At 41.6% G+C, this 25,603-nt stretch overlaps 3 protein-coding genes across 4 annotated transcripts; 1 reads left to right on the top strand and 2 right to left on the bottom strand.

Moving 5' to 3' along the window:
• Positions 1 to 13,647: 13,647 nt before the first annotated feature.
• On the bottom strand, positions 13,648 to 16,249 carry LOC147205386 (uncharacterized). The gene is made up of 2 exons (XM_086111575.1): positions 15,993 to 16,249; positions 13,648 to 15,527 (listed from the first exon to the last, which is right to left on the bottom strand). Exons 1-2 carry the CDS (start codon positions 16,183 to 16,185, stop codon positions 14,686 to 14,688), a joined length of 1,035 nt encoding a protein of 344 aa, XP_085967701.1. The 5' UTR covers positions 16,186 to 16,249; the 3' UTR covers positions 13,648 to 14,685.
• Positions 16,250 to 17,115: 866 nt separating this feature from the next.
• Positions 17,116 to 21,263, top strand: cenatac (centrosomal AT-AC splicing factor). Its single transcript, XM_086111574.1, has 11 exons — positions 17,116 to 17,386; positions 17,783 to 17,949; positions 18,102 to 18,200; positions 18,308 to 18,374; positions 18,887 to 18,949; positions 19,240 to 19,307; positions 19,401 to 19,503; positions 19,574 to 19,604; positions 20,379 to 20,483; positions 20,681 to 20,813; positions 20,905 to 21,263. The coding sequence occupies exons 1-11, from the start codon at positions 17,270 to 17,272 to the stop codon at positions 21,005 to 21,007; spliced, it is 1,056 nt and encodes a 351-aa protein (XP_085967700.1). The 5' UTR covers positions 17,116 to 17,269; the 3' UTR covers positions 21,008 to 21,263.
• A 427-nt stretch (positions 21,264 to 21,690) lies between these two features.
• Positions 21,691 to 24,218, bottom strand: LOC147205384 (uncharacterized). 2 transcript variants are annotated; one of them, XM_086111571.1, is made up of 3 exons: positions 23,973 to 24,218; positions 23,744 to 23,875; positions 21,691 to 22,747 (listed from the first exon to the last, which is right to left on the bottom strand). In XM_086111571.1, the coding sequence occupies exons 1-3, from the start codon at positions 24,142 to 24,144 to the stop codon at positions 21,945 to 21,947; spliced, it is 1,107 nt and encodes a 368-aa protein (XP_085967697.1). In that variant the 5' UTR covers positions 24,145 to 24,218; the 3' UTR covers positions 21,691 to 21,944. The 2 variants fall into 2 exon arrangements, with proteins under 2 accessions (XP_085967697.1, XP_085967698.1); XM_086111572.1 differs by lacking the exon at positions 23,744 to 23,875.
• Positions 24,219 to 25,603: the final 1,385 nt, after the last annotated feature.

The following is a 25,603-nucleotide window of genomic DNA, read 5'->3' as shown; positions in this document are numbered from 1 at the left end:
TAAATTCTTGCTGAGCATTATGGCCTGGGATAACGTCATGTAGCTTCAAGACATATTTTATTGTGAATTGGGGTTTTTTTTGTTTTGTTTTTAATTATAAACCATGGAGGATGTTGTATTGACAAAAGGATGAAATGATGGAATTATAGAACGTTTTTAAAATGCCATTTGGGTCCTCCGGTCTAACCTCACGACAGCAGCCACATCGGGTTTCAAGATTAGGTTTCTTCAGGATAAATAATTATTTGCGATAGCTAAACTGAAGGGAAAATGTGATGTTGCGGGATTGGAATGCCTCGGTTGTGTGCTGCCAAAGCTGAGCTGGAAGCATTCAGCACAGAACCTGTACTAGGAACCACTTAATGATTTGAAAAGGGGAACACACATCTGGTCGGACGTCTGAGGCAAGCGAGGTGGAGATGATTCAAACCGGGCCGCCGATCTCTGCCATTCGCAGCCTGAGAATGAGGCCTAATGTTCAACAAAAATCTTAAGTACAGGAAATAGGCCTGTTATCAGAATACAGCCATGTGCCTTGGCAGACAACCAAATCAAAAATTGCTTCGTGTTTACTATTTTTGAGTTGGGCCAAATATTTATCGATGGATAAATCACAAATCCGCAGCAAAGAAACTGCCGTCACCGAGGTGTTTGTTTTCATTTCCGTTGCCAAAAAGTGTAGCCGATAGATAGAACAAGTAGGAGTTTATTTATGCAGCTATCAGCTTTGTTAGACATTTTAGATGATAATCCGAAGACTTTCACCCTCTGAGCTACTAGAGAGGAGCTCACTAAAGTGGTCAAGCTTCTTCTGGGGATAGAAACAAATTGAGAGTGTTTCAAAGGAAAATGTTAAAATATTTCTAATCTTAATTATCGATCTAAATTAAGTGGTATCCAGGAGCGAAGGAAAATTTAAACTGGGAAATTTATCACCGAATCATTTGGTATGACGTATGGACGGACAAAATAAATCAAAAGTGGATGTTTCGGCGTTTTTAATTGTGTGGCATTGAATAACTAATCGAAGCAGGACAACAGCTTTGGTGAGATGTGGCACAATTCTTTGGCTCTAAATGACAATGAAAGGCACCTTCACAATGTTTATAAATGATAATTACAGACAAAAACATCACATATAACACAGTTGAGTTAAAAAAAAAAAAAAAGGTCAAAGACAATGTGGGTATTGTCTTTGTGGTTACACATGCACGCCGTAAAGTCCATTGCAGCAGGTTATAATTAATGTCTCAGACCAACAAAAACACTCTTCATAGAGGCCACCATGCCGCGCGCATCCAGGTATTACTGCACAACTATTTGCTTTAGGCACCGCTGCACGTTTTATTTCCCTTAACGAGGCACTTCTCGACTCATGTTCCTCTCATATTTTGGCAGTGAAAAGGAACAGCACAATACGCAGCGCAGCTTAGCAGTTCTCGAATATTATATACCTGTATATTTGTTAGGGGTGTAATAAAAATGATTGGAAAAGTTTTTAAAAAATCATTTTGGATTTAAAAGATTTATTGAATCGATCGATCCACTTTAAATATAGCTTAATGCATACTGAACCATCTTACAGTGGGGAGATATCTATGAAGAAAACACCACACTTAGGGTACTGACAATTCATTCATATATGTGTAAAATGATAAGACATCAATGCATCATACCCTATCAAACGGAGCCATACCAATATCAAATCGAAATCCCACCGAATAGTATCGTTCCACTTAAAAATATATATAAAACTCCAAGCCTTGAATCTTATCGCAACCCATATATCGAGATCCGTGATTGATTCGTCTGCCTGCAGTCCAGACCTGTCTGCCGTTGAAAATGCGTATGCGCATTATGAAGCGTAAAATACAACAACGGACACCCGCGGACTTTTGAACAGCTGAAGCTGTACATCAAGCAAGAATGGGAAAGAATGTATGAAATCACACAGACAAGTGAAAAATAGCAGACTAATTCAGCATAATAATCGCGCAGCTGCCAGGCAGGTGTTCGTCATTGTGACTACCTTCTCAACCATTTAGCTGTAAGAGGTGAGGTAATGACAAACATTTACAAATATTTCAAAAAGGAGTCAGTGCAATCACAAGGTAATGGGACTAAGACTGGAGGACCAACTTTCCATAAAGTCATGGCGTGAACAGATGACAGGTGGATCAAATCAGTCAAAAAATGTTTGGCAAGAAATGTTAAATAATACATTCGCAGCCTTTGTCGAACAAAAGCAGATTTGTTCCACCGCTGTTGCAATAAGAGGCAAGCAAAAGTCTTTGGAAGACATCGAATCAGAAGGTTTCTGTTTGCAAGCCTAAGTAATCTTTTTTTTTTTTTTTTGAGGGAACCTCAAGTCAGGGGCTGTGTCCAAATGTACACACTGCTTTTGGAGTTCATCTCAGACCCCCGCCCTCCTTCCAAAAACCTCCTCCTCCTCCTCTCAATGAATTCCAGATGTTTTGCAGACGAAAGTGGATTTTAAGGGGGGAGGGTTGCTGGCAGTTGTTTTTTTTTTTCTATGGCTCGCATGTCTAATTTATGAATGCAGGCTGCGAAAAAGCCGTGAACCCAAATGGATGGCGGCTCTCCAGGATCATCTAGAAATACAAAGCGCTTGAACCCGTTCTTGGTGGATCTGAGCCAAACGGATGAAATGCAAATACATCCAGTTGAAATTCTTGTGACAAAGATCCGGCATACTTTTAAAGATCAAGGCAGCACGGAAAGGATTCCGGGTGTAATGAAGTCCTGACGTGCACGTCTGAGGAGCCAAAATTCAAATAGGGGGTCAGGTAAAAATATGGCAGAGGGCTTTCAGATCCGGTCGCGTGTGTGATCCGCCTCACTGACATAACCCGGGATTGTGGAGTCAGAACTGGAGGAAATGCACTGATCTCTGTTTTTTAATAAATATCAAATCCTCCTTGCCCGCCGGCCAGATGAAAAGAGGCCTCAACCAAATGTTCGTTTTGGCCACCAATAAAGAGGGGGCAACCCCCCCCACCCACCCCCTTACCCCCTCCCCCCAAGTGCCGGATCCTCATACGAGGCGAATTCAATGCAAAAATGAATGACATGCAATTATTATCGCCTCACTTTTCCAAGGGCCTACCCGGTGTTGAAAGATGCAAAAAGGTGACGCAAATTATTCTATTCGTGTGAATAACCGTGCACCTTGAAAATGTCAACGTTTTTACCTCCAACGAGGAAGTGAAGATTTTATATTTGTCTTGTGTGGTCATCTGGTAGAGTAAGCGAAAATCACAATGTGGAGGGGTAGCGCATGGATTGGAAATTTTGGCTGGAGTCGAGAAATGCAGCATATCCTGCTGCACATCCTTCAATTCTTGAGGATATTGTATAGATGGACAGATGCTGATTAAAACAAACAAAAAAATGTTCATGGTGATAAAAGACAATTAGCATGAACTTCACATTTCTAACAAAACGACTCTAAGCATCCTGAACAGGTTTGACCTCTCAGTGCACATCATGACTTTGCAAAGCGCCCTTTCGAACCACTCAAGCGGGATCGCCGTCTCATTGTTTGCTTTGCTTCCTGCGAGCGGCACACGTCCGCTACCGCGCATGACACTGCCAGCAGATGTGTGCCGGCCGGCTTGCAGAATAAATAAACCGGGCCAAGATGATGCTGTCCGCAGAAGCTAAATATTGACTTAACGACCTGTAATCAGATTCACTCACATGACAGAATGGAAATAAACAGCAACACTGGCCCACGTCGACCCTCCCACCACAACACAGGAACACTTGCCGGGAGCTGGGGAGTAAACGAGGGGAAAAAAAAGAAAAGAAAAAGAAAACACTTGGGATCTCAACTCAAGCCAGTCGTGCAGTGGGAAGCGAAGGCAACGCTCACCCTATATAGCAGATGTATTTTCAAGTGTCATTTTTGTGTGGCATCTTTGAACGAAGCTCTTAATAAAATCATGTGGAAGTCGTTTCGAGGCTTCTGTATTTGACTCAAACCAATGTAACCCGATAACCATCCCCCCTCACATCTGGCTCCAAGATAAAAGTTACTGCAAGCGTCGAGATGGCTCTTTTGGCGGCTCTTCCACAAAGACCCAAGACTTTAAACGTGCATTCTTTAGGGTTCTATAAATTAGTCCTCTCAAATAAGGGAAAAAAAAATTCCTTCATGTGGCTGGAATTTGGAGATTAAACAATGGTTGTAAAACTCAGGGAACATCTGTGGCGGGGGAAATAAATCAGCCGTCCTATCTTTGGGTTCATCTCTCTTGAGGGCCATGAGAGCAGAATGTGGAGTACAGCGAGCGCTTCACTCTGGGAATCACTCCTGGAGATCTTTCGAGTGAAGCCACGGCTGGATTTACACGACGAGGTTCAAGTGACCAGTCTGACTTTCAGCGCAATTGGGAAGTGCAGTGAGAAGTGGACTGATCTCAAGAAAATCAGGGACCCTTGATTCAAAGTTGACCATTAATCATCGGGTGGTAAAAGTAGCAAATGACAACGGTCGACAAATTTTCAAGATTTTTTTTTTTTGCGCTGATTCCGAATCTGCCCTGTTTTTTCTCTGGCGCATCATTTTCATAAGAATAGTAAAATGAAAATATTACAATATGTAATATATTTAATAAATTCAAAATCTGTATTGCGCAAGCTTTTAAACTTCAAAACCAAAAAAAAAAAAGAAAATTTCTCAAAAACCTAATGTGCTAGAAGAAAAAAGATGACAAACGTACAATACATAAAGCCATGTCAGATTAAAATTTGCTGTCGACCACCGTTATTTAAAGTAGTATCAAAAATTTACACAAAACAATGTCCAGTTTTCACTCTCAATGTCATTTCATTTAAATGCATTGCATCTTCTAGAGGGGCTCCTAATGTTTTAATAGAAATCTTTTTTCAAAAAGCTATCAGAAATCTCATTTGACAGGTGTGCTTGATGCTTTGGCAGGATAATGAAACACTGCTCGCAAGTTCCGATAAAAAGAGTGGCCCGTTAGCCCTGGGCCAGTATGGCACAGTGTCGGGCGCTCCAGTAAAAATTTCCTAGATAAATAAATATTTTATTTTCCTTTTGAATTTTAGCATCTTCGATAGATCGAGCCATGCGCATGTCAGGTGAACAATTTCTGTTCAGCAATCAGGGGGATACACACACCCCTTTTAAAACAAACAAAACAAAACAGATGCCTACACTGTGGACTTACATCAAGTGAGTTACAACTTGTTGTCTATGATCTCATTTTATTGATGACAACAAGAATGATCAGCCAAGTGCAAACTTTTGTATGCGAATCTCACGTCGGAAGATAATGACACCGTTGCCATCCCTCGATCGTTCAGACGGAAACCGTCTCCATATGTTTGCTTTTGTAAAAGAAGGAGGCTGTAGCCGCTGTTCTCACTTCAAAACGATTCCCCCCACCCCCACCCCCACCACCAGCCATCTGGACCATTAGTCCTCTTCCATCTGTGAACATTTTTGGCCTCACTACACAGAAGACGAGATAGTAGTTGAAAGGCAATCACACAAACTTGAATAATGCATTTGCCTTTGGCACAATAGACCAAACTGATAGGTCAAACGGCACACACGATCAAAGCCGCGGTGGAGATTTGAATCGGCGCCTGCGGACAGCTTCTGACTGGTTGATGGTCAAGTCAGCAAAAAATGTGAACAAACCGAAGGGGCGGGGCGGGAACAAAACCCAAACCCCCCCCCCCAAAAAAAAACATTAACTGCTCTTCACCATCTTGCTATTCATATATTATGTAACATTTTCTGCAGATTTATCTGAGGTCAAAATTGAACGGAGTGGCAAGTAAACAACTGAGCGAACATGGAAAGAATTGTTAAGCCTCATCAATAAAAAGGCTGAAAATGAAATGAATCAATCCATGAATTCAGCGTTACAGTAAAAAAAGAACACTGCCAAGTGACCTTCCTGCTCCCTCGTGAATCAAATTGTGACCGTTATTTCACGGGCCTTGATGCCATGAGCTCATTTATCATGTGCGGCTGCAAAAAGACTTTGCACTAATGTGTCACATCATCTGCAGAGGTGGCGGCAACGGGTCGTGACATCCTCTGCGGCTCAACGTGGTGTTTTCCTTGGTGACTCTTTTTCAGAGACGACCCGCTGACTTCAAGTAGGCCTATTGTCTTCGCAGACAATGTTATCCTGCCATCAGCGACATGTTAGCCGGCAAAATATTCCCGGTGCTAGGACTGCATTAGGGGGTGTCGATACCAGAACAAAGCGTTAGCCGGCCCTAAAATTTTCCCATAATTACTTCCAGGCGTCCGCTCAAATGTAGCGCATACATAGCTTTCACCAGGGGCGTCGAACTCATTTTTGTCATGGGCCACATTTTAGTTACCGTTTCTCTTAGAGGGCCGTTATGACTGAAACCATATAAAGAAATCAAGAATAACGGTTCACTCCACTTTTGTTTAAGTTACTGTCAGGACGGGTTTGGTTACAAGAAAATGCTTACAATATCCTTATTTATTACAGATCAGAATTTGAAATTTAGGTACAGATTTTAGCTAGCATCATGGAAGTTCACGTTTGATTTGCTTTTGCGGGCCACATAAAATGAGATGGTTGGCCGGACCTGGCCCCCGGGCCTTGAGTTTGACACCTGTGGCTTTCACGCATGGGCACTTCCCCAGGTTGATGCGTCAGCCATAGAGAGTCTTGACACCCAAACATTCCTCTCCGCTGACAGAATGCATTCTGATTTGACTGGCAAAATTCTGCTTTGGAAGTTGACCCATATATATAAAAGTTGTTTGTTTTGTTTTTTTAACATACATTGCACATATTCATATATATTTCTCCAGAGCACCACAGGAAAAGCCAACAAGATTTCCATTGTGAGGAAACAAACACGCTTTGTCTGCTCTGCCATTGAATTTGGTGCCGAGATGCCTGTGCTCTCCGCCCTCTAAATCAGAGGATATTCCTGAATCACAATGACAAGTGCAGGATAGGGTTTCCCGTCTCAGACTTTTCTGTCAGAGAGTCTTACAGAGTTTGGTCTTGGACCATCCCCACTCCCCCTGACATGAGGCCCAGCACACTGACTGATGGGTCCTTTGGTGACATAATGGGGTCGTATATAATCCATAACATGTTTCAAGTATGATGCTCCTGGCATTTTTTTTCTTTCCACCGTAATTTGAGGGTTCTACTTCTACTCAAGAATGCATTAAAAAGAAGTCCACATTTCATAAACTCTAACGGATTTGAAAAATTCTTATCGAACGAGGCCGGCCCGCAAGGTTTGCGCATTCCTTGTTATTTCCTGTCTCCTTCTACTCTCGGCCTTCCTCCGCGCACCTCCCTCGCCTTTTATTGGCCGCCAGCGGCACGTCATGTGGTTCTGCGGGATCCTCCCATGTAAACAGCCATGTTTTACCGCCAGCCGACTGCCAAAACCCCTCAATTTGTCACTTCCCGGAGTCACTTAGTGTTTTGCGGCTTGCAAGGTGCAAGCAAAAGGTAATGAGGAGGAAACCTCAGGCAAACTATAACCCGCCAAAATGCCTCAAAGAAGAACCAAAGCAACCTTCGTCTGTTCAAGCGTCAAGTTACAGTTGGACGGAGGCTACGTGTTTTAGCATATTAGCTTGTGCTCCTTTCTCTGTGCATGGCGATTATCGCCAGCCGGCTGCACACGCTTGGCAGAACCTGCCGTCATCTACAAAGCCACCATTCATTAAGAGCACATGGCTGGGGAAGGTTACTCTGCATGGGGATGCAATACAGTACGACAGATGCTTCTGCTGACAAGTCATGCGAGAGGACATGTCAAAAGTATGACCGCAAAAAAATCAATCCGGCAATGTGTCGTCTCTCACTGAACTCTGTGAACGTACCGGGGAAAATCCACACAGGCACCGGGATGGAACATTCCACACAGAAAAGCCAGTTCTCTGAATCGAACCCTGGGCATCTGCACTGTGAGGCGGACGTGCTAACCGTTCGTCCGCCGTCCCGCCAGTTCTTTGAATAGCTTTCCTTATATCATAAAGTTATTGGTACGTTATGACATTTCAGCATTCTTTTTCAGACTGCCTGGAGACGCTGGTGGTTTTTGTGGGTGAGGAGTAAAAGTTCATCCGAAAATTCATTCAGATGGGATTTAGCTGACGAAGGCATCCAGCTGCCTTTGTCGTCTGCACACGCCTACACACTTCTCCCATTACTTGTCTGTTGTCTTTGCACGTCTCATGTAGGGCAGATGCACAGACGCACACATGCGAGACATCCTGATTTCTAACAACGAGAAGACAACTGGAAAAGCACTGGATACTGGTGTGGGGGAGGAACGTGGATTGAGATAGGCGGGTGTCTGACATTTCACGGCTGCAAGGTGAGGGAGCGCAGGGGTCAAAGGCTTAAAAAAAAAAAAAAAAAAAAAAAGACAATGGGAAGGAAGGCGGGGGCTGCAAAATGGCGGCTTCCTGCGGGTGTCCGGCGTGGGATCGGCTCAAACGCACTGCTGGACTTTCTACTCACATCCTATTTTCACACACACTTTTAAGCCATTTGCTCTATCACTCATCATAATAAGAAAAAAGGGCACATGTCTAACTGGTGGTGTTCATGCAGCATCCACCAACTCGGGGTTCAAACCTGGGAAGCGGAGCGCGCCAACTGCTGAGCTAAAAGCTTATAAAAGGCCAGCACCATCCAAGAGCTCAGAGGAGTGAGGTTTTACGAACATCTAATTGGGCAGCTCAAGCTGGAATCTGTTACACACTTGTACTTGCATAAGGCTGAGATGACAAAACCTCTTTCATCTTGAACAAGCTGAATTGTAAGAGCCTGCTTGACAGACCCTGCTGCAGGACGAAATATTAACAAACGCATATAAAACACACAAAATGACATTTCATACCAATTCCAAAAATACGCTCGAATCACAAGCTTGCTACCATCTTGGGGCCCACTATGCCTCCTCTCGCTTCACAGCGTGGTAGCGGCGGAAGCCCCTGCCAGATATGCGGAGAATGCCGAACAGGGTGGACAGATGAAGGCACAACTGCGCTTGTCCCAGAGCTCCCCGAGCTGTCTCGCAAGAATGTGAAGATGCAAGATAACTTGCGCACATGCATCTGTTTGCTTAGTCGGTGACGCGGAAAGACAACTGAATAAGAGACGGAGAAGGAAGAAAGTGGCGGCCGGCTAAAGTTGCACCTGAACCAGTGCTCTATTACAACAAACATGGATCAAGAGAATAATGCTACAAAAGATGATTTGCAATTATACACTGGAAATTTGTTGTTGTTGTCTAAAGCTACTCCCAGGTGACTTTAGACGACAGGCAGGGAACACCCTGAACTGGTCCAACTAACCAAGGACAGTTTCAAGTCTTCATTGACCCAAACATGTACGTGTTTGGAATGTGGGAGCTGAAGTATCTTTGGAAAACACTTTTTATTTATTATTATTATTTTTTTTTTTTAAAAAGCACACATGCATTTGGCCCAGCGAGCCCAGCTGAGAATGTCTCAGTAAAGTTCATTTGAAGACAGAGGGTGGGTGGCGGTGGAAGGTTGGGGTCTCTTTTAGTAGTGTAGTGTCACTGGGTCAGTGAGCCAACAACGTCACTGGCTGAGGAAGATTGACGAGCTCATCTTCCTCCCAGCTGCTTTTTACAATCTGCGCTGGGGAGAGGCCAGCAACAGAACTGAGAAAGGCCCATGTCAACTGCAAAAAGATGCATCTCAACTCAACTCAACTGTATTTATAGAGTTCACTTTAAAACAACCATCTGACTAAATGTGCCATCGTGATCACGTTTATATTTGTATCATGTACAGTGTCAATTCACCACAGGAAAGAGATATATTGGAAAACGTCCTTTTTGCAACTAAAGCCCTTTTCAACGTCTTTTTCGTCATTAAATTAGTCACGAGTCAACAGCTTTCTTTGTTTCCTCCCTCTATAACAAAGAGTAAGCTTGAAGTGTGAATTTGAGTCAAATTTAAAATATTCCAATGCAAAGATTAAAAGTCACTCCTTCAGCAACAGCAACATTGAATCTGATGCCATTGAAAGTTGGGATAGTCTCAGTTGAAGATACATGGCGTCCTCTGCTGGCCAAGATCGGTACTTTAACATTCACAAAACGGGGAAACGATGCCAAAATGAGTATTACGCGATTAACGTCTTTTTTTTTTTATAAACCTTTTTTTTTTTTTTCAAATAAACCGGGGGAATCACTTGTAGATATTTTCACCATTTGCGTCACTGTGTCATTAGTCAAACTAAGATAGTTGGACAAACACATTCAAATATGTCAAACCATAAATGATCTCCACTTGTCAACGAGTTTGTGTCAACACATTTAATGGTGCCTAAGACTTTTGCAAGAAATTACATTATAAATTGTTAGGGGGGCTGGGGGGGAGACAAGTACTAAAATCAACATTACAGTGGTGGGGTAAGAAATGCTTCATCGAACCCCCAACCCCCTCTGCAAAGTAAGATTTTTAAAACCATAAACGGAGCCTTTTTTTTTTTTTCCTTCTTGGGAAGGTGGTCAATATTTCAAATTAACAGCAGGCTGATGAATGCTTCCTCCCCGCTGCAGCCAGAGCAGCTTTAAGGGCACCATTACCTCCGTGAGACATATTCTCACTGCAGGCCAAGTAAATTATTGCCACATTTTTGCTGCTCGCGCTCAAACTGCTCTGCTGAGAGGAGAACATCCATCTTCGTCCGTCCCGGGACACTGCAAGAGTCATTAAGTTCTACAGCCTGTCTAACCTTGATCAGCTTCAGCCGCAAAAACTCATCTTTTCAACTTTAAATTCAAGAGATGACCTTGAAGGAAACCCATTAGTCACTGCTTGCATTCTATTAAGAATGTCACCTCCCCGTCCCCAATGTACTTAATTAGGTTGGATTAATTGATGCTCAAATTTCAAGATCAAAATTTCAAATGCCATACGTGATGAATAACATTTTTCTTCCTTACCACCGAATTTTTACAGTAACGCAAACAAAAGTTGAACTAATTTTACAACTAGTTACCCATCTATTCATTGATTATGTATGGTAATGTCATGAGATGATATATCTGGTTTCCCAGTCACAACAGCCCTCTGAAGGAAACATTACGCACCATTTTGCTTTTTCAGTCATAAACCCAAAATGTGTTATAGGATATGAATATATCGCCTCGAACAAACAGGAAAATGAGAGGAAGCCAAATCAAATCTGGGGTGTGCAAATTGCTACGTTTGCAACCATCAAATTACAAGGCAGCATTAGAGTGTCTACAGCTATAAAAGCATAATTATGTACGGCAGCTTTATGAATCCTGTGGTTTTCAAAACGCCAGGTCCCCGAGAAAAACCTTGCCCTTCATTTGTTCTTTCGCCCCCTCCAGGCCTTCAGTTGCCTCAGTGCGGTGACTTTACCATTGAGAAATGACAGGGTTGGCCAGGCGGCATACTGTGAGGGCGCAAGTTTGTCGGGGGGCCACAATTGATGCTGTTGTGATTTTGTGCGTTTGCCAGTCAATGCTAATCGTCAGGGAACGCCTGTGAAGCCATCAGTCGGCTTCTCAGATGTGGCTTTGAGAACTCTAGCTTCTCGATTACATGAACGGACTCTTTTTTAGTTTTGCTTTTTATGCATTTTTAAGGGGGGAGGAGCTCACGGGACACATTGTGTCAAAGTAAGAATACACAAGCTCCTTCTTCTTAATTAAGGAGTGAAAATCTGAGCATTATCTTAAGCTGTCTGAAGAAATGTTTTAAGATGTCTATAGATGGCGGGGAAAAAAATACTTAAAACGACAGAGCAAGAGGGGGGTTCCAGTGGTGCCCCTCACTTGCTGGGGATCACAACCTCAAATATTCAGGTCAGAGGTGTCACTGTGCACCCTTAAACTCACATAATGAACTGTGCGACTTCCAAATCTTAACACCTTAAGTGTCGTGATCTATTGCCATGGTAAAATGCATGCAGCCATACAACTCTGGGGGCATTCGGGTCAGAGGACTTCCTGGTGTGGTCCCTGTTTTTGTTTTACATCTTAGGATGGCAATAATTAGAGCAAAGGCGGTTGAAAATGATGCAAACCATACAGAAACGTGTGTTGTTGTTGTTGTTTTTTGTCGTTTTTAAACTATAAACTTTGCCGTGTTTTTGATTAGCACTTGGCTCAACGACCCCATGGTATTTTAATATTAAACATTATGGTGGTACTTTCTAGTGCTACGTACTTTATGTGGTGGTTTGTGTAAAAAGTTTGCCGCATTAGATTGTGCAGTTGTAGTCCTATATAATGTTGGAAAATTACTCAAATTCATGAATCCAAATCCAGTTCAGTCTTAGTATAAACAAAACATCTCGGGCCCACTAAATCACACACTTTAAAACAACGTAGAAAAAACAGAAGCGGTCGTAAAAAAAATTATAATTATTTTTGAAATACTGTAACAAAAAAGGATGAGCACATCGATGTTGTGAAGCAGATAAAACGGCTGCCAACACAAACTATTGCTGCATTACATTCTTACTTTACTGCAGAACGCAGAAACTCACACATGACGTTATTCATCGAAGACCACAACGTCGTTATGCCAAAAATTCATCCTCCATCTTTCGGTGAACTCTTAAACGGGTTAACAATGAAATATGAGATTTTGGGTCGACCACGGATTGAATGAAATTTCCTGCCCAAAAATCTGAAAGGTGCCATCAAACGAAAAGTGCATCTAGACCAATTATAGCTCGAGGTTTAATCACGTGTCTAAATGGCGGAAGCCGTCCAGCAGGTGTAACAGAATTGAGGGGATTGCATTTAAATGTTTTGTACAGGTTTTTTTCTTTTAGCAACTCTTTAATTTCAAGTACAGTAATGTTACACATACAGCACATTTGACAATAAAGTTGTATCCAATCAAATCCAATAAGAAAGTAAACCTTGGGAAACAAATAGTTGTAACTGGTTAGCCCACTAGATGGCGACATTTCATCTAATTCTGAATTTGAAACAGGAGCAGGTAAACCGTCAAGAGCTATATCTTTAGAAATATTGAAATAATTGTATTCATAAATTATAAATGATATTCAACGTCATTACTGCTAGCCCTCTGTTGAATTTTCACGTTATAAAAAGAAGCAAAGAGAACCTCCTAGAAAAACAACGCCTGCTACTATTTAAATAGCCAAAAGGTGGAATTTCATCAATATGGTAGTCTCGAAGAAAGCAATACACATGAAAGATTGGGTTCTTGAAACAATAATTACTTTTATGTAACTATAGTACTTCAAAATCTGATGGACTTTTCCATTTAAATGAAATTTCTCAAACAGTATTTAAAATGTACAAAATGCAAATGTATTTAAATAAGTTAAATACAACTGAACTCCACAGTACTTGTACGGTAATTCTTTCATAAACCACTCAAGCAAACCCACATTCTCCCACCACACATTGAAACTCACTATTCCAAAACAATAAATTACTGCTTTGGCTCTGCATTTTATTTCTTGCAACTTTGACTTTAACATATTCAGTGATTGACTGTAACACAGCAGATGCAGAAGCCTAGCGACATGGTGACTTGCAACCGAATGTCAGCAAGGTTGAAAACAAACAAAAAATAACTGAGGTAGTTTATTTGAACTGAAAATCATTTTACAGGTGAATGAAGAAAAAACAATCGTAAACACTTAGAAGTTTCTTCACAACATTAAATATTTTCACCGTTCAACTATTTACAGAAATGTAGCTTATCTCAGCTGGTGAAAATGTGCTCAATGTCTTGTCTCAACGGTGAATTGCTTTTGCCGGAAGCTCAAACTCGTTAAGTCATTTGAATCAACAATATGTGAAAGTCGATGTCAGTGAAGGAAAGAAAAAAAAACACTCTTTCAAAAATAACTTCCAGTGGCATTTAAACTAAAGCCCTTCAGGTGGTCGCCATTATGACTGTTTTTAAGTCATAAGTTCGCACCTGTCTATAGTCTTCAATTACTAAAGAGACAAGCTACTGATGTTTCACTTGCCTCAAATAAATAAATAAATAGATAAATAAATAAGCAAGCAAGCAGTAATGTTTCATTTGTGATGGCAATATCCGTTCCTGTTTACACAAATAAGATTGGATACCGAACTGAGACTTTTGGAGTCTTCTATTAATCTAACACGCACATGTGGGGAATGTGGGAGGAAGTCTGACTACCTGAAGAGGGGAAAAAAAAGACAGAACATGCAATCATCACATTGGAAAGCCGGGGCTGAGACTCAAACACTACCACACCGTGCTGCCCTGAAAATAAATATGCAACACAGTATATACTTTCTGGATTATTGTATTTTGGGGTGGTTATCAGAAAATGCCTTTAAAAAAATCATCCAAAGTAATCCCCTAAATTATGCCAGCCGACGAGTAACAAATTCACCTATTGACGTCTTTTTTCTGCTTCCATTTGTTAGTTTTAGCCTATTTAATAGGCACTAGTGACACTCTTTGACAAAGTCAAGCTTGCTTAAAAGTGGAAGCCAAGTCAAAAATAGTCTTTCCAATCATGTGTTCTATCAACGCCAAGATTGAGAGACGTTCAAAAACCGAGGTTTGACTGTACCTGGATAAAGATACTGCCAAACATGAACAGGTGTCACAGGTGTTACGACACTTCAATTGGGCCACACAACAGAGTTCCTCTCCCCGGATGAGGCGACGTACAGCATGTTGCCTTCGTGCACCCTCACCATGTGGTTCCTAAGCACCGGCAGGCTACTGAATCCGATCCCGCACGTGGTGCATGAGTACGGCTTCTCGCCCGTGTGGACTCTCAGATGAACCCTGAGCGAGGAGCTCTGGCAGAATCTCTTCCCGCATGTTTTGCAGAAATACGGCTTCTCGCCCGTGTGACACCGCATGTGTATCTGCAGCCCTTGCATGCGCCGGAAGGTCTTGCGACACCTGCCGCACGAGTACGGCTTCTCCGCCGAGTGGGTGATCATGTGCTGCGCCAGGTAACGCTTGAAGCCGAATCCCTTTCCGCAGACGTCGCAAACGAAAGGCTTGGCCTGCGCGTACACGTCCGAGTCGGTGTGGAAGACACTGCCGTGAAAAGGCTGCTCAAAGAGTTGCACCTGAGAGTTGATGGCTGACATGGCATTCTCCATGTTATACGTCCCGTCCTCCTGGTCTTGATGTTCCGTCTTGATACTACGAGTGGATGTAGATGCTATGTTTGCGTTTAGGTATTCTTGGCTGTTTTCTGGATAATAGCCACGGAAGATTATTTGATTATGGTTGCTCAGCTCCAAGGTGTCAAAGTCGCCATTTTCCACATCATTGGTGGCGTCTTTATCGGCTTCGCTTTCATTCTGGTCACAGTTCAAACCCAGCGGCCAGACCGCACAGTTGGAGAAATGCTCCTCTTGCTTCACTTTAATGTGTGAAAGCTCTTGCTGCTCCTGCTCCACACTGGTGATGCTCTCCTGGGTGCACAATCCTCCCTCTACGGACTCTGAAGGTCGTTCAGTGATAAAATAATGGAGACCAAAAAAAATATGTTTAGCTGAACGATTATATAGAAAAAAGGTGAAAATTAGAGCAGCGCCTTGGTTCAAAAGCAGAATTTCGTAACCATGCCTCTACCTGCCGCTCGACCAATTTGGATTTTTTTTTTTTTTTTAGGCCAATGTTTTGTAACATAAACACTCACATAAACAGATAAATCGACTGATGAATTTAAATGAACAATTATGACTTTTTTTGGTTCGCTTTGACAATTGCAGTGATTAAGGCAATACAATAGTTCAGGCAACATAACCCTCTTTCCATGACTATATTGATATATTTGGTTTCTATTAATTGGTATGGTTGGTTGCACACGTATAGGAATCAAAATCCAAGTAAAATCATTAAAAATTAATCGTATCATCGCAAATGTGTGTAAAAATTGGCTCGTGCATGAAAATGCATGACAAACCTGTTATGTGTGAATGACCGGCGGGTTTGCAGACCACGTCCAGAAGCTTGCGCTGACGGTCCATCTCTTCTTCGTAGGCGACGATTGTTTTCTCAAAAACACCAAATATTTCTTCGGCGGCGGCAGTCAGTCGCTCGTTGACGAACGTCCTCAAGTGGTGGAATTTGGACGTGGTCGTTTGCGTCACCGACATGGTAAACGGGACTTTTGTTTTGCCTAAGCAAGGCGATTTGAGATGGCTAACGTTTTGGCTTGGGTTTGTTTAACTTCCGGTGGATGTTACCCTGCTTGGTTCCGATGATGCACTTGAAGCAATAATGCTTTCCACTTATTTTGTTTTAGTTTAATAGTTGCACTTACTCTTGTACAATTAAGACATATCTGGGGGAGGGATAAGCTTTTTATTTCAATGAGACACACAACCCTTTTCCGGTAAGATATACGGCTTAAATATATATATATATTCTGATTTCCAGATGTTTTTTTAATTAATAATTTATTATTTAGTTAGTTAGTTAGTTATTTAAAGTGTGGCACCGCGCTCCTGGGTGCAACTTAAAAACGGAAACGCATTTTTTTTCTGTGTGCATGTGTTCGCGAGTTTACAGTGGTCATCGTGAATTTATTTGCCACATTTATTTCAGTTACTTCCAAGAAAGTATGCAACATAAACAAGTGAGTTGCCTTTGGTGCACAAAAAGATATTGAATAAAAAAAAATCTGATAGCGCAATAATGAAATAAAAGTCATACAAAAAAAATAAATTGTTTTAATTATTATTTATAAACGCGTCAGTAAAACGTGTCTCTTTTTTTAAATCCACCAGCTTCATTGAACTTCTTGAATTAAAAAAAAGGGAGTTGTTTAAAACAATTTATAGTTACTGTCCTGTAATATTACAGAAGGCGTCACCAGCATACTTCCGACGACATGTGCCAGCCTTTTTACTTTCCGACTAGGAAAAGAAGGAAATTTTATTCTCAAGTTAACAAAATTTTATCCATGGAAAATACACCCTGTACTTTAAAACTCTACAATACTTTTAATATGTATAATGTGAGTATGCTAACCCGGGTAGTTCCACGGTATCTTCAGCAGCAACAATAATAGTTCCACATTATTGTTTCTAAGGGGATCCATTGCGAGACGGTATTTCCTCATTTGGCAGTTCATTCCACTGCATTATTCGTGAGCCAGACGGGTGTAATTCAGTTGTTTGTTAGAAGCGCCAACTAAAGTGTGGTCTCCGTATTGGTATTCACATTTCATTCGGGTAGATGGGCGCCTATTACTGCGCCATATGTAGGCAAACGGCGTTCAACGGGAAAGGGCATATCTTCGGGAAACATCACCAGAGCAGACTTAGGCTCGTGTTAATGAAATTCATTGAAAAGGTAACGAATTAATGCCCTAATATTAGCACAGGAATTACAAAAAAATTATTTTGTCAATATATCCAATTCGAATGAACATTAATTTCATGTACCACTAGAGGGAGCCTACACTTTGAGGATCCATTTTTAGGGAGATTAAGGTTACAATGAGTACAGGTGATGGAGCTCACATTTTGGGGATGGATGATGCAGAGCAACAGGGAGTGTATCAGAGACTTTCAGAACGCTGCAGAGAATGCAAAGGACAGGGAGAGATGGAAGAGGATGATTCGTTGTGGCGATCCTCGATTGGGTTCTCCAAAAGGGAAAGAAGTAGAAGACTTGAGTCAAAATATTAAAATGTTATTTTTAACCTGTTTTGGAAGTGTTTTTGCAGCTGTTCCTCGTGTCTTCCAGGTGAAGGAAGCGCGGCGAACACTTAAAAAACCCGAAGTTGAAAAATTTGACTGTACTCAACACAAGAAAACCTTCTGGTGTTACTGCTGCGGCCAGGAAGTGGAACGAAATGTTTCTGATGGCAACATGACCGTTTTACACGGAGGATTGTTGGAACACATGGCCACGTGAGTGACATTTTTCCCGAAAGGTTCAAAGATACTCGGCATCAAAATGTTATCGCGTGTCAGATTGAATAACTTCTAATATTGCTTCAGCAGCAAGCGATAGCTGTGTGTAGGAGCGCTGTGAGATGACTATTCACATGATCCGATTTCAGGCCAGAACACAGAAAGAGTACCCACAAGTTCTGGTGGGAGAACAAGGCCGATCCCAAGTTGAAAGACAAAGTCATCATCACACATGAAGAGACTCAACGGTGAGCCTGGCGAACTGGATGAAAAAATAAAGAGATACCTGTATGTTTGCAAAAGTCAACAGCATATGGTGAACATTATTTCTGTTAAACACTCTTTTTTTCTGTAGGTTCAAAGTTGAAGTGGCCAAAGTGTTGGAAACATTTGTGGAGCAGGAGGATGAATTCATTAAACAGGTAATCTTACATTTTATTTTATGGTGACCCACTGAGATGCACTGGAACCTCAAAGGTTGAAAACATTTTTCAACATTGAGTTAAACGCTGTTAATAAAACAATAAAACACGTTGTCTTCCGTGGTTCTCAGAAAACATGTTCCGCTCAGGACAACAAAAGGCGATCCAGTTCGAGAGTCAATATTCTTTTCTTTTCGCCTCATGTCCAGTTTAATTGGTACTGACCACGCAATGAAATCATTTTTACATACTAGTTGGACGCACTGTTTTGGGGGGTTTTTCTTTGTGAAAGGCGCACAGTTCAGCTGCAGGCATTTTGTGAATCTTTTATTCATTCAGAGCACTCTGCAGGAAGGTTTTGCACAAATTCTGTTTTGGCCGTACATTTCCCATTCCTGGACAATGTTCTCTGAGAACCACCACTCACCTTAAATTGACAAGCGCCGTATTGTTCCAACCACATTGTGCAGATTTCACATCTGATGTTCCGTTTGGCTCCTTGTGTCTTTTAGCAAGCCGAGTTGATCCGGGCCCAGGAAAAACGCCGCCAAGAGCTCCTTGAGTCTCTTGTAGAGGTTTGTTTCCAAGGATGCAATGGCGGTATCCATCACTGTGGCCTTGACTGTCAACTGGCATACTTTTCAGACGCATAGCGCAGAAGTCGAGTGGATTGCAGCTAGACTCGCAGCTACAAAAATCTCAGTGAATGACAGTATCGATAACAATGGTGTTTCTGTGATTGGTTTTAAAGTCAAAATATTTGCCAAATAGATGAACCGTCATGTGATACTTGTTGGTAAGAGGGCTAATTAGCGGTGAGACTTCCTCTGTGAACCACTGTTGGCTTTTCCTGAATCAAAATCAGCATGAAACAGAGCCAGAGTCAAGCCATGGACCGAACGGAACGGAAACGGCAGCAGAGGCCGGTGTCAGGTAACACCGTCTCCTCAAATGCATTCACGCGTTTTTTTAATATGGCTTGTGCTCATCTTCTTACCTGGGGGTGCAAAAAAAAAAAAAAAAAAGCTTTCAAGGGACGTCACGAGGAGGCCACCGGCAGACGGGGAGAAGCCTCGTCGACTCAATGGTGGACGCGCAGCAGCAGGGCTTGACTTTCATTGGTTATCAGGTAAATGAAAAGCCTTGAAATCCATCCGACACAAACGCAGCAGTCACTGGTGTCGTTTTCTCTATTGTAGGATTCGGCAAACAGCGGAAACGTACACACAGGTATGGTAAGATGGAATTTGGGTTCACTAACTAACACTCCCAGTTGAAGTTTACCTTCAAACTAAACAAAAAAAAATGGTATTGTCTATCCAAAACAACCACATTGCTTTGCCTTAGGAGGGAAAAAACTGCTCAGCTTGATGCTAACAATGCAAAACGTCATCGACATGCAAATGTTTGGCATTGGTAGTCAATTTCGGAAGCAACAAGCAAAGCATGAATGCAGATATAACAATACCTACCGGCATATATTCTTTATCCTCTTCAATAAATGATTGTTGCAGCATCTCACTGAGTCGGTAGTTGTATTCGTTTTCATTTCGGCCTGCATAACTGGATCCCAGTGGCCAAGGCTGGCACACCAGAAGAAGCAGCACAACGATTTGGAGTGCAGCATCAAATCGTGATGCACAACCATTTGAATTTAGTTCTGCCGTTACTCGTTACTGTTGTAAAGTACATTATTGAATGCTTATTTTCCTTATTCATAAAAAACATTTTGGGAGGAGAGGAAGGCTGGAAAGGGTTATTGGCATTTCTATTTATTTCAAAAGAGCTCCCCTTTAAAGGCACAAAACCAATTCTGTTAAAAAAACATGCAATTTTAAAAAAAAGTTAGGATTTTGGAACAAGCTCACACTAATTAGTATTTAACCACCTTTTCGAAGGAAGGTGCAGGACACAACTTTCTGTTTTCAGCATTGAATTGGCTGTAGTATATCTATATATTTTGTATCACCTTTATCCTTATCGCTAACTCTTTTTGCATTGTAGGTGCTGTGCCTCCTTGGTTCCAGGATGATGATCCTCTAGAGGGGACGTCCACAAGCGCGACGCCTCTGGAGATTGGCCCGTCCTGCCAAGAATTCTTCAGACAGAGTAGCATACTTTTTTTTTTAATACTTATGGGGAGTGTAAAACAAAATTTCTTCGGCCTTGATGATGACATTTACGACATATTAAAATGCTTGTCAGCAGCAGCTCGCTGGAAGGACGTTCGCAAGTGTTTGCTCACGTACGCTCATGCAAAGTCTCACATGAAACCTGTATATATATATTTATCTTATTTTTTTCAGAGGAGCAAGAGAAGCTGAGGAAGCTTCCCCCGAACAGAGTGGGGGCCAACTTTGACCACAGCTCAGACACCGATGCCAACTGGTTGCCCTCTTTTGGTCGCGTGTGGAACAGCGGCAGACGCTGGCAGTCCAGGTGAGATTTCAACATGCTGCGCTTCATCCACACTCATTTCAATATCTCCTCTCATGTCTGGGCTGGATTTTTTTTTCTTCTTTTTGAGCAGGCACCAGTTCAGACAGGAGGAAGGCCAGAAAAACAAAGTGAAGAGGAGGATGAAGCAAGGTGCTGAAGGGTCCAAGAAAGCAAAGATGGCAACCGATGACTAATATCAACACTTCAAATGGATTTCATAGACTGCCAGATGGTCGCTATGTCATGTGTGCTGGCCGCATTCCCATAGGATTAATAGTCATGCCGTGACAAAAGGCGGTCCTCGGTTAATGACAGAGTTCCTGTTTTTATACCGGCAATGTAATCCGGAAAGCAGACGTAAAGTCAGAAGCACAGTGAATATTTGTATGAAAAACGTTCCTAGGGTAGAACTAAAAACAAAAACAAATAAAAATGGTAAATACAGATTTATTTATTTTTAATATTTGAAGTTATTGATCATTTTACCGCACTGGGTCCTTTTCTTCTTTAGTCTGGCACAGTTCCAAACTAAAGGCACTTTTTGATTTGACTCCCGACATTTAAAAACAGGGGTACTTTCTATTGCTTAGCCTTTTTGGGAGATTCAAAATGTAGTGAGTCGAGTACTTTTGCCAACGGATTTTTTTGTGCTATCCTGTCATTGCTATTATCAATAAATAGGAGGTGCAACAAAAAAAATCGGAAAATCGCTTTTTGATTTAAAAGATGACATTTGTGTATCATCTCTGCTTACTTTAAAATGTATCATCCTTCAATCTTCACACCCCATTTTGCAAATAAATATTGAATTGTCTTTTCATGGAGATGAACGCCTCCAATATATATGCATGTCTGTATAAAATATCTGACAAGTTGGTTCATGTTGTAAAGTAAACTCATTGAAAGATACCCTCTTGAACTCACCGTATTATATCAAATCGTAATCCGACTCAGTTGACGCAAATCGTTCCACTTTATGATGAACCGTCCGTGAATCGTATCACAGCCCATGTATCGAGACGCGTATCGAGGCGTCTTTTATTGGAGAGATGCACACTCCTAATAAGCAACTATAAAAACTACACGTCGTTTCAGGTGAGTTAACCAACAAATTCCGTCGGGCATCAAGTCTCAAGTATCAAAGCATGCGGCCTCGAGAGACCGCCCCGCCGCATGCACCCTCCTCCTGTGGATGCTCAAGTTGCTGTTGGCGCGGAACCTTCTCCCGCAGACGTCGCACGCGTACGGCTTCTCTCCCGTGTGCACCATCACGTGCCTTTTCAGCACCGACAGGTCGCCGAAGCTTCTGCCGCACGTGTTGCAGAGGAACGGCTTCTCCCCGGTGTGGACCATGACGTGTCTCTTGAGGATAGAGAGCTGCGTGAACCTTTTCCCGCATGTGCTGCAGGGGTACGGCTTTTCGCCCGTGTGAGTTCTGGCATGCGTGATGACTTCATGCGTGTTCCTGAATTGCTTCCCGCACGTTTTGCAAGCGTATGGCTTCTCGTCGGTGTGGATCATTAAGTGTCTTTTCAGGTTGGACGTCTGGTTAAATCCCTTGCCGCATGTCTTGCAAGAGTAGGGCTTCACTCCCGTGTGGGTCATCATGTGTCTTTTCAGCTTGCACCTGAAACCAAACGCTTTGCCGCAGTAGTCACACCTGAAAGACTTTCGGCTCGTCTCGGTGTGTACGCTCGCGTCCTCTGATGGACTTTCAATGGGACTCGAGGACAGGACGGCATCCCCTCTGCCGTAATGGTCGTTAACGACTGGAACAAATGAGGAGGTATTCAGTTCTCCGTCGTGACTGGTTCCGGGTTCCTCTTTAATCTGCGGAGGCTCTGGCTCCTCTTGGTCCACAAATGAATTTTGCTCTTGCCAACAAAGCTGCGGGTCACGAAGAAACTGCGGCTCCTTGTCCACATGTTGTATTTCTAAAGATCACACAAAGGCCAAGAAGAGAGCGTTATTAGCAGATTGTGTTGTAGACAGGCAGAAGCTTTCCAGCAAACTGAGAGCTCATTGGAACTGAAGGTATGATAAAATGATGGAAGGTATCATATTCAAGCCTAAATACACTTACATTTTGTCTTCATAAGCAGCTATCAACATTATCTACTAGCATCGATAAGAATTTGTGGTTGACTTGTTTATCGTGCCGAATATAGTATACTGGAAAAATTACAGCAATATGGTATTAAGAGAGTTAGCACATAAATGGATGCAAAGTTAATTGGATGACCTATCAATATGTGCACTTTAATAATATAAAATAAAGCTATTGTAGGTGATTTCTGGGGTACTTCAAGGGTCTAAGATAGGCCCTAAATTATTCTGATTGTATACTGATGATACATGCAATGTTTTTAAAATATTTAAATGTATTTGCTGATGATGCTAATATATTCTGCTGGCAAAAATCTTGAACAATTGAATATTGGTCAGTGAACGGAATGCGCTGAAGAATGCTTTGATGTCCATAAATTATCACTAAATTTGAACAAAAAGTTTTTTATTTCTGGCACTAAAATAAGTTAAAAGCACTGTACATGCAATACAAACAAAAATAGTACACAATACAAGATTTATTGGAATGATCTCTGATGCCAAACTTTGGAAGCCATATATAGAAAACGTTAAAAACAAAACGTCAAAAGTTATGGCTTTTCTTTGTAAAACCAAGGACGTCCTGAACAACAAATCAACCATTGCTATTACTTCCATATGTGACATATGGGAACCAGAATGGCTAACATAGTTCAAGTGAATGCCACAACCACGCTATTTAATTCCTACTCGTCAGTCAGTTAAGAAAGGTAAAGATAATAAGAAAAGTATGCTTGACTGGCATGTCATGCTATCAACAATCTATCGATTTTACTTTAAGGTCACGGGTGGGCTGGAGCAAGCCTCTCCTATGTTTTGCACACCTAAATGTAATTCATGCCTGGAGACCCCATCCAGTAGAGGGTCTGGTTCACTTTGGTCCGCACATGTGTCGGCCTCTTGCTTATAAAGCAGCTTCTCAGTGCAAATCTGCTCAATGTCCTCATGTTGGATCTCTGAAGACAAAGATCACAGTGGAGATGAAAACAAATCAATAAAGTCTTCTCGTCGTTAGTGTGGTAACGTGGCACTGAATGAAGGGGTTTCACGCACCGATCCTGTGTAACTTGATTTGAGGGCCACTGAGGGTGTCCACCATTCGACGCTGACGCTGAAGCTCTTCCTGGTACTCGGCGAGAGTTCTTTCGAAGACGCCGAATATTTCCTCAGCGGCAGCAGTGAGTCGCTCGTTTACAAAGTGCCTTAGATACTGAACAGACGCCATTGTTGCTTTGATGCTTTAAGCGGACGCCGGCCGACAGAGTCGATCGGGTACGTTGTTTATTTCCGCTGGGTGCCACACAGAAGTACTTCCGGTACTCTGGGGATAGGTTCCGGTTTCGCTTTTTGACACAAAGTTTTCATGAAAGATCAGTACAGTAATGTGTTTTGTAATTGTCTTCATATTGCGTACAAAATATCAAAAATTATTATACTAATTGCAGGACTTATTTCTGGGACAATGCCGTTTTTAAATGAACTTGTAGTAATTATTTTACGAGACATTTTAGGAGGTGCTCAAGAGATGTGGTCATTTACAGTGAGCGACATTTTGTCTTAGAGCAAGTATAATTTAACGAAGGGTGAACATTTCTGTTTTCTGTGCATGGATTATTGGAAGCTTAATGGGGGAAGGTGTTGGGGTTCAGAAAATGTCCTCAAATTCTGGAATGACCCTTACGTTCTGATTGATCGTTAACATCACAGCATATGATGCCAAACAAAGCACTTCCAAATCTGACATGAACACTAGTTATCGAGGGAGTTAGCTTGGACACTCTCAAAAAGAAGAAACGTATGAGTCATCTTCTGCTCCTTGTCCTCGAAAAAGTACAAGCCTGCACTTTTTTTCCAGACAATGAACATGCATTTAATTTTTTTAAAACAGTAAAAAACTGAATTATTTTACAAAATGTTTTGTTTTATGTTTGTCAACAAATGTATTAAAAGTGTTGCACTACTTTTTAGTTATTTACACTGTAATTTGTTGAATTCATTAAAATATTTTTAAATGCATATACAAGTTATTTTTTAATATTGTTTTATTGAGATTTTTTTGGAAGTCCACATAATATTTCATCATAACTTTGAGTCTTATTGTACATTTCCCTTTTAGTGTAATTATAAACTTTAATTTCCCCTTAATCACTGTAATAAAATATAGCATGGTATGTGTGATTCTCGGAAAGTATGTACTACATTATTCTGCAATGCAGGTTAAATTCACACACACACACACACACACACACACACTTTATTGTTTTATGTTTCACGTTCTGTTTAATGGCCTTCTGGGGGATATCTGGTCTCCACATATTTCATAATCATTTTAACAGATCATGAAATGAGCACTACGTTCACAGCCTCTCAAGCAAATTATAGGCACAATACATATAATTAGGCACCAATTGGGCCTCTGTGATGTCTCTATCATTTTGTAGGTCATTAATTTGAGGTTCAGAAAATAGAGGTCACTAGTGTATCATTATATCTGTACGTAGACCACAGTAAGAACAAATAGAGTGGCAATATTAATAAACCATTCTAGTTTGCTCTCACAGGCCTTTATATAATCTGCACAACTCCTTTCCACGGTGCACAGTTATCAGCTTGGTTGGGTGCAGTGTACGCTACAGCTGCAAATGGGGATATAAAGTCTATTTTTAGCTCAGTGACAACATGGC

Source organism: Hippocampus guttulatus, chromosome 5 (genome assembly GCF_054856545.1).
Source record: "Hippocampus guttulatus isolate MCC_2025c chromosome 5, RoL_Hgut_1.0, whole genome shotgun sequence".
Classification (NCBI taxonomy): Eukaryota; Metazoa; Chordata; class Actinopteri; order Syngnathiformes; family Syngnathidae; genus Hippocampus; species Hippocampus guttulatus.
Note: the sequence above shows the minus strand (reverse complement) of the source record. Positions and strands in the feature narration are given on the sequence as shown.

What these genes read in the sequence shown, in the direction of transcription:
- LOC147205386 (XM_086111575.1), bottom strand. Translation starts at nt 16,185, where the DNA reads ATGTCGGTGACGCAAACGACCACGTCCAAATTCCACCACTTGAGGACG. An exon ending in CGGTCATTCACACATAACAG is followed by an intron (nt 15,528 to 15,992) that starts GTTTGTCATGCA and finishes AACGACCTTCAG; the next exon opens with AGTCCGTAGAGGGAGGATTG.
- cenatac (XM_086111574.1), top strand. Translation starts at nt 17,270, where the DNA reads ATGGGCGCCTATTACTGCGCCATATGTAGGCAAACGGCGTTCAACGGG. An exon ending in TCCTTGAGTCTCTTGTAGAG is followed by an intron (nt 18,950 to 19,239) that starts GTTTGTTTCCAA and finishes AATCAAAATCAG; the next exon opens with CATGAAACAGAGCCAGAGTC. An exon ending in CCAAGAATTCTTCAGACAGA is followed by an intron (nt 20,484 to 20,680) that starts GTAGCATACTTT and finishes TATTTTTTTCAG; the next exon opens with AGGAGCAAGAGAAGCTGAGG.
- LOC147205384 (XM_086111571.1), bottom strand. Translation starts at nt 24,144, where the DNA reads ATGGCGTCTGTTCAGTATCTAAGGCACTTTGTAAACGAGCGACTCACT. An exon ending in AATCAAGTTACACAGGATCG is followed by an intron (nt 23,876 to 23,972) that starts GTGCGTGAAACC and finishes CTTTGTCTTCAG; the next exon opens with AGATCCAACATGAGGACATT. An exon ending in CAGGCATGAATTACATTTAG is followed by an intron (nt 22,748 to 23,743) that starts GTGTGCAAAACA and finishes TGTGATCTTTAG; the next exon opens with AAATACAACATGTGGACAAG.